Source organism: Petaurus breviceps, unplaced genomic scaffold, assembly GCF_028583685.1.
Source record: "Petaurus breviceps papuanus isolate PSGF00001 unplaced genomic scaffold, PetGlider_PUasm1.0 90925, whole genome shotgun sequence".
Lineage (NCBI taxonomy): Eukaryota > Metazoa > Chordata > Mammalia > Diprotodontia > Petauridae > Petaurus > Petaurus breviceps.
The window spans coordinates 8486619-8495196 of record NW_027187380.1 but is presented as its reverse complement, the minus strand read 5'-3'; the positions used below and the strand labels follow the sequence as shown (position 1 = coordinate 8495196).

The 8578-nt window shown below is 44.9% G+C and overlaps 1 protein-coding gene across 2 annotated transcripts in view; it reads right to left on the bottom strand.

Annotated features, from left to right (window-relative positions):
- The window catches only part of MRC2 (mannose receptor C-type 2), a 102380-nt gene that overhangs the window by 26148 nt on the left and 67654 nt on the right, over positions 1-8578 (bottom strand). For both annotated transcript variants that reach the window (XM_069076227.1, XM_069076226.1), the window contains exons 10-14: positions 7197-7312; positions 5896-6044; positions 5395-5612; positions 2100-2242; positions 1444-1546 (exon numbers count right to left, since the gene is read on the bottom strand). In XM_069076227.1, coding sequence (XP_068932328.1) covers positions 1444-1546; positions 2100-2242; positions 5395-5612; positions 5896-6044; positions 7197-7312 — 729 coding nt within the window. The remainder of the gene's footprint in view (positions 1-1443; positions 1547-2099; positions 2243-5394; positions 5613-5895; positions 6045-7196; positions 7313-8578) is intronic.

The window sequence follows — 8578 nt, the reverse complement described above, 5'->3', positions numbered from 1 at the left end:
ACACACACACACACACACACACACACACACACACACACACACACACACACACACCTCCTTAATCAATCAGTCAGCCTTTTTAAGTGCCTACCATGAGCCCAAGCACTGTGTTTGCAAGTGGACAAGAGAGAGGAGGGAAATAACATGTGTGTATATATATATATATACACACACACATATATGTGTGTGTCCCTGTGCATATGCACATATTAAAGCACATGCTACATAAAAATAAATATATAACATTGTTTATAATATATAAATGCATTATATGGAACATATATGTCAAGTTATTTATAATATAGAAATGTATAAATGCACATCTATAAAATGTATAATATAGAATATATAAAATGATATCTAGAATGTATAAAATTATATAAATACCAAATATATCATTACTAATAAACATGCAAATGCAAAGTAATTTGGGATGGAAGCAGTACAAGAAAGGACCAGCTCAAGTAGGAGGGTGCCCTTGAACTGAACTTTTAAGGGCAGAAGGGATTTAAGAGATGGAGATGAGGAGGAAGAGCAGCCAGGGCATGGAGGATGGCCAATGCTGTTCTGTTGTGCACAAGGAATAGCAAAAACAGATGGTTTGACTGGAATATAGAAGGCGTACAGGGAAGTTATAATAAGTCATATAACAATGTGTGTTATAGATAATAATATGATATATTGCATAACATATGCAATATATAATTATAACATATTTATTATATATGTTATAAGAAGTATAATAACCCTGGAAAGATAAGATTCAGGCTGCAGCCAAATTGTGAAGAAGAACTTTGAATGCCAAACAAAAATTTGTATATTCTCCCAGAGGGAACAGGAAACCACTGACACCATTTGAGCAAGGGAGATGTGGGAAATGGTGAGATCTGGGTACAGGAATAGAAGTGCAACTCTCCATAAGTAGAAGGGATCCCTGGGAAGCAGAGAGCTCCCTCTTATTGGAGGTCTGTCTACAGGTGGCAACTAGAAAACCATTTGGCGGCTGGGAATTCCTTTTTGGTTACAGGTTAAGCTAGATGCCTGAAGAGGTCCCTAAGATTCTGTAACGCAGGGTTCAAACCCTTCAGTTTACAGATCAGAAAACACTCTAGCTACAGGTTTCCTTAACCTTGTCTCCTAAGAAGAAAGGGCCTTGATGCTATACACAAATACACATGTACACACATGTACACATATACATACACATATATGTGCACGCACACACATATATACTCATACACATATATGCAAACATTCTCCTAGGCAGGCTTCTTAATTTCCTTTCCCCAGGTAGCCTTGGCCCCAGTCAAAGCTTCCTTATTCTTATACCCTATACTTTGCCCCCAGCTGCATGCTACCTCCCGTCTATTCTCCGTACTCCATACTTTTCTCTGCTCTCATCCCTCCACCCCTGTTCACTCTTTTTTTCCCTCCCTCACTCACCCCTAGGCCATCACTCCAGTGCCAGCTTCGCTCAGCTCGGGGATCTCGTCGGTTCAGACCAATCCAAAACCAGTGCTGCTCCTGGATCTCAGGCTCTGACTCACTGCCCACACAGACATCCCCCCCCATCCCAGGTCAGATATGGTAGGAGAGGATGAAGAACCCCAGGAGACCCCCTTCCCTCTGAGCTCTAACTTGAGAGAGAAGGAATAGCCCTTTGGGATGATCCAGCCCCAAACATTCTCCCCTAGACCCTGCTCACCTTCACAAAAGCATATGAGCACGTAAAACACGTGTGGGCATGTCCTTTAGTGGCACACCCATTCAGGCCATATACACTGCCATATCCTCTTCATCCCCGATACTACATACACACCCCAGCACCGCCCACCCCAGACTCTGTCATTGTCAGCCAGGGTGCCCATATCAGGCTAAAAAGAAAAATGTGTATTTGACCTCACAGGAAATGGGAAACCATTGACACTTTCTGAGCAGGGGAACACCATGGTTTAGCAGTTGAGCCTTCCATGAGTGGAATGGGCTACCCTGGGAGGTAAAGCGTTCCCAGGGACTCTTCTTGCAGGAACATGCATGTAATCAAGCCTACATGCCCTCAGACCCACAAAGCCTCTCCTCTCTGCCCCCAGGTTCAATACCCAAAGATTTTGTTGAGCATGTTGGATACAAAGTGTTCCTCCTCGTAGCTGGCCAGGCTGAGCAGCTGGGCTCCCATCTCCTGGCATGCACTCTGGGCCAACGGCCAACTCTTCTTGTCTTGTACTCGGTCTGAACTGAATACCTTGTTGGGGAGACAGAAGGTGTGTGTGAAGGAGGCAGGGGGAGAAAGTTTGGTGGGCCGCTTCTCACCTCCTCCAGTAGCCCCAACCATCCCACTAGAATTCTCCCTTCTTCCCAGCCTTGACTGCCAGGGTAAGATAACTGCCTGGTATCCCAAATGAATGTACTGGACACTGTGGCCAGGTCAGGGGTGGGGATGTGTGGTCATTCTCCTCAGCTGAAAAGTATATGAAGAAGTAGAGCCGGACACCCAGACTGATCCCTGAATCCCATAAGAATCTCTCCTATCTGCTGTGGACCAGTGGGAAGATCTAGGTTGTTGCCCTGATTCTGCCATTACCTGGCTATTTGACCTTGAGAAGATCCCTTCCCTCTCTGAGCCTGTTTTCTCCTTTTGAGAGGCAGTACAGTGTAGTAGATAAATATGGACCCAGGAAGTCCTGAGTTCAAATCCTCTCACATATGCTTCCTATGTGACTCTGGGGAATCACTTCACCTCTCTCAGTGCTCAAGGGCCTAGAGCTCTAAAGAGCTGCCTAAAATCTAGGTGACTCTGGAGATTATAAATTACATAGAATGTGGCAACCTATATTGGTAGAGAACATTGCCTAACCTGAGAGTTCCCTGTACCCTGTAACCACTGGTCCAGTCCCCTTCTCTTTCCTTAATGTGGACTAGTCGGTCTGTAAGGTCCGTGCTATAATTTTATGCCACTCTCATTCCTAGATCATGGGATTGGGTCTTTGGCAGAGAAACCAGGTATCAGATTAGTGATGACCCCCATAACTACTACTTTCTTACATAACCATTTTTCTGTTCCCCAGAAAAGAGCTATCTCTGTTCTTGACCCATGGGTATTTAACCTAAGACTCAGTTTCCTTATCTATAAAATGGGGATAATAATACCACCTACTTGATCGGGTTGTTTAGGAAGCTCCATTTCCTGCCTCCAGGCATTTTCACTGGCTATCTGCCATGCCTGGAAACCTCTCCTTTCTCATCTGTATCTCCTGACCTCCATGGCTCCCTTCAAGTCCTAGCTAAAAATCGTACAAGGAGCCTTCCCTAATCCCTCTTAACACTAGTGACTTCCCTTGGTTGATTATCTTGAATTATTCCTGTATAGAACTTGTTTGTACACAGTGGTCCCATCCTGAGCTCCTTGAAAGCAGGGACTGATTTGTTTGTTTAGGCTTTCCTTGTATCCCCATCACTTAGTACACTCTCTGGCACATAGTAGGTATTTAATATTCTTGTTGGCACATAGTAGGTATTTAATAAATGTTTGTTGATTGATTTTTTAATGTATATAAAGTTTTCCAAATCTCACAGTGCCATATAAATGTCAGTTATCATTACTACTTATTAGGGCAGGAGGAGGAGATGGACATGCCCATAGGCTTCTTGCTAAAAAAAAAAAAAATACAGGTATTTCAGTTTGTTAAGAGGACACAGCATCTACTGATTGGTCCTCCTGTGTCCCATTGACTGGAGGTTGTATCGATTAACCACTGCGCATCATGGGGGACAGTAAGCTATAAGAGCTATAGAAAGGCCCCACACTTATCTCTCTTGGGTCAAGCTCTCCCTTAGACTTCTAGCTACTGAGTAAGGATTGAGTATTTCTCTACCCTCCCCCCAGAGCAATGGTTGCTAGAATTTAAGTACATGGTGGTGAGAACATTTGTTTGTTTAGATGAGTCTGAGCCTGGACCTCAAGTCTCTGGCAACTTCTTCTATTTTGTGTTTCTTTCTCTCCTCTCAGGTAACTGAACAAACATCCAGAGAAATGGATGTTTCCAGCCCCAGTGGTAAACTCATGAGTTTGAGAGGTCAGGAGCTCCTGAGTCTGAGTTGGCAGTTCAGAAGGAGCTGCTTCCTGCAACTTTAGCACTTCTCAGGAGAGAAAACAACCACAGGTGACATCATCCTGAACTTGACCATAGTGAATGGTCATGTCTGGCTGGCCAGAAGATCTGGACCCTGTGAGCTTCTTGGACAGAAGGTGAATGTGAAATATCTGTTCAGAAATTCCACAAATCTGCCTTTATCCTCCAGGAGAATATAATAGCAATGCTTGTTTTATGTTTTAAGCATTGGTTAATGTGTGCTTATGAGTCTTTTGTGTTTCATGCACTTTTTTATATTGAGGGAAATAAATACCTGTCTTATACCTGATATCTACTTTGGGCAGTGAGTACATTTTCTACGTGGGGGAACTTGTACTATCAATCTCCAGAGAAAGAACTGGTGGAGTTTGAATGCAAATTGAAGGATACTTTTAAATTTTTTCTTTATTTTTCTTGTTTTTGTTTTTTTCTTTGTTTCCTTTTGCAACTTGACTAATATGGAAATATGTTTGGTATGAATGCATATGTATAACCCATATCAAGTTGTTTGCCTTCTAATGTATGGGGAGGAGAGGGAAGGAAGAAGAGAATTTGCAACTCAAAATTTAAAAAAAAGAATTCTGAAAATTGTTTTGACATGTAATTGAGAAAAAATATTAAGAAATAGAAGGGAGAACTCATTCATCTCTTTCAGGAAAGATCCTAGACATGAGTCATACTTTGTTTCAGAGATTTGCCCTGTGATTTGAAGAAGGGAAAGGGGAGCAGAGGAGGGAGGAGAGGCATGACCAGTAAGGGTGAAAGAGCATCATCATCCCTGTCTCTTTGGGATCAGGCTCCCCAGACCGATTTTGGTCCCTGGGAATCCAAGGCAGGTGATATCTAAAGCAAAGACACATGAGGACCAATTAGAACTTGCTATCATCTCGACAGAGGGGAAAACGTGTCTTAAGAAGAACATATCCATCTCCAGGGAGTTTGGACATGTGTTCCATGGGATCATTCTCACAATATTATTGCTGACAGCAAGAAAATATTGCACTGGACAGTCTTAAGTTTTAAATTTCCATCCTTTTTGACCTGGTATCCTGAATTGCTAAATTTGGTCCCTCCTTCATTTAGACTTTATGAAAATAACTAACCAAAGCCCAAATGTAACCATTGCAGACTTTATTCATAGAATGTCAGAGCTGGAAGAGACCTCTAGTAGAGTGGAAATATTCTGCCCCAGCCCTGGGGTGCTGGCCTAGATAGTCCATTAGACATATTTCCCCATCACCCACCCTTCCTCGACTTTCCCTACCTTGTAGCAGTGTCGGAGCTTGAGGTCAGAGGCCCAGCCCTGGGGGCAGGAGCCAGTGAGGCTCGGTGTGGGGTCAGGGCCAGGTAGCTCAGGTGTCACTGGGGTGCCCAGGTTCTGGCGACAGATGTACCGAGCCCGGAATGTGGTGCAGTTCTTCACCTCCCACAGACCCATGGCACTGCCAGTGGCCAAGGCCACACACCCCCCTCGACTGTAGCCTGAAAAGAGAAGGAGAGAAAACATAGGCACCTTCTAGGATTAACTGCCCTTCCCTCCTTCCCTTCCTCTTGGCTGATCACCACATCCCTGGGTCCCCAGGATCTTCCAGGGCTGGAAGATAAGCAAGCCTCTCACTGCCACAGTAATGCAGGTACAAGTGGAGGTGTCCACCTGGCCAGGGGAGAGGGCTGGCTATCTGCTACCTCCCTACAGTATCAGGAGAGCAAAGAAAGGTCTGGCAGAGTAAGGCACAGAGGTGGGAGGAAAAGAAAGGGAGCTTACCTGGCTGGTCCCGGTTCCAGTGGGTATACATGACCTCATCCCCACTAAGCCAGTGAAAGGAGCCTGTCCCATTGATGTCCTGAAGGGCTGTCCAGAAGTATTTGCCATCCCAGCTATAAATAAGGCTGCTGACATAGGCTTGTTCAAACCTGGTGTTGGGGAGGAAAAAGAGCACAGAGAGGAGAGAAGAGGCTAAGAAGCCCCCTCTCATCAAACTCAGAGCTCAGGGACCTCTCCTTACTTCCCCTGGGTTCAGAATTCTCCTCCCCAACCCCAGAAGTATCTTCCATCTGAAGTGAAAAAAAGAAGAGAGGGACATCTAGGTAGCACAGTGGATAGAGCACCAGCCCTGGAGTCAGAAGGACCTGGGTTCACATATGACCTTGAACATTTGTTAGCTGTGTGACCCTGGGCAAGTCACTTAACCTCAATTGCCTCCAAAAGAAAAAAAAAAGGAGAGAAAAAGGTTTTCGAGATGATAATTATTAATGAATTAATAGATGATTCCACATCTTTCTTTTCTTATTCTTCCTGAGAGGAAGGGAAAATACACAAAAATGCTTTCTCTGTCCTAGGCAGTTTCCTTCATGACTCTCCTCAGACTTAAAGGGGACCAGCCCACCATGTGGTGGAGTGGGGTGGAAGAGGCTGAGGTAGGTGGGAACGGGTAGATATTCAGATTCTCTCTTGAAGTTTCTTCCTGCTCTAAAATCTATGACACTAATAGAGAAACCAACCACAGGCCCTTGAAACCCTAGCCATGAGTTGGAAGGAACACAGGCAGGGAGGCCATTAAAATGAACGTTTCATCAATTTTGTGATCCTGTCTGTCAAGAGATGCATGCACCCTTCCCAGGGCACTGAGATGGCATGGAATGGGATGGGGCCTGAGGCCAAACACATGCCTCTTCTTTTGTTTCCACTCAGTAGAAGCCTCAGCCTTGGCAGGATCTGTTCCCATTTAATGACACCAGGAGAATGTCCAGAAGGAGTTGTGGACAGGACAGTAAGGACAACTACGTGGCACAGTTAGATAGAATGCCAGGAATGGAATCAGGAAGACTTATCTTTGTGAGTTCAGATCTGGCCCCAGACACTTACTAGTTTTGTGACCCTGGACAAGTCATTTAATCCTGTATGCCTTGGTTTCCTCATCTGCAAAATGAGCAATGAGCTAGAGAAGGAAATGGCAAACCACTCTAGTATCTTTGCCAAGAAAACCCCAAATGGAGTTATGAAGAGTCAGACAGGACTGAAATGAGTGAAGAAGTAAAGAAGTACCAAAGTTTTATGCCCCACACCTGTTGGTGATGGTGACCAAGTTGGCACCTTGGTCCATGCACAGCCGGCGAGCTTCACTGTAGGTCACATAATCTTCTCCCAGCCAATAGCAAGATGGGCTATGCCAGGTCCAACCCTAATCAGAAAGAAGGGAAAGGGGAGAAAGCTGGATCTAAGGAAGTTCTTTCCATTTATGGAAAATCTGCCCTCTTCCTATGGGACATATAAAATATACAGGGAAGGAAGGTTAGAGCAGAGTCTGGATCTCATAACATCTTCTCCTGGCCCAGGACACTGCCATGGGGGAGAAGAGAAGAAGGAAAACAAAACTCTGAAAAAAAACAAATGTTAGATGAACAAGTCATCATACGGAGAGAGGGTCATGAAGTGGAGGAGATGAGAGGCCAAAGGGCAATCAGTAGGCAAGAGTGAGAAGCAGAGAATAAAGATAATAGGAAAGTGACACAGTGGATAGATTGCCAGGCCTGGAGTCAGGAGGACCTGAGTTCAAAACCAGCCTCAGACACTTACTAGCTGCATGACACTGGGCAAGTCACTTAACCTTATTTGCCTCGGTTTCCTCATATGTCAAATGTGCTGGAGAAGGAACGGTAGACCACTCCAGTCTCTTCGCCAAAAAAAACCAAACTGGGGTCATGAAAAGTTGGATATGATTGGTCAACAACAACAGGAATACTGTTTCCTCTCTCCTTGCTGTTTCAGGGGTGGCACCAGGGGCAGATTATTATAGAACCTTGAGAGAGACCAGGGTTAAGTAGGGAAATCACAAAACTTAATATATGACATTCTGTCACATGTTGGAGTATGAGTTAACAAAGGGGGACCTGATGCTGCAGGGTGCCCTGGAGAAAGGGAAGCTTAGTGGACCAGGTGGGTGTCTTCTGGGTTCTTTTTTGTGTGTGTGTGGGGGGGCAGTTTAGGACCTTCCTAGAATCAGAACACTTAACTCTCCCTATTACTGCCTTAGGTCACCCTGAATGAGAAGGGTTAATGTCCTCACTGCACAGACATGAAAAATGAGTCTATACCCCCAATTCCAGGGTTGTTTAGCGGCCAAGACAATCTGGCTGTAAGAGTTTAGCAGGATGAGAGTTAAAACTCCCCCTCCACCCCAGAGTAAGGCTACTGGGCTAGAAGACTGAGTGGGAGAGACCATGGCTAGAGTGCTTCCCCTTATTCCTGAGGCCCCCAGCACTATACCCCTCATTCCCCTTCTCACTGTCCCGAGTAGGGACCTGTTCTTCGTCTGCAACTTTGAGTGAAGTAGGGAAGTCTGGAATAGAGGGAGGAATTCATTCTCATATTCTCTCTCTGTCTCTCTGTCTCTGTTTCTGTATCTCTCTCTCTCTCTCTCTCTCTCTCTCTCTCTCTCTCTCTCTCT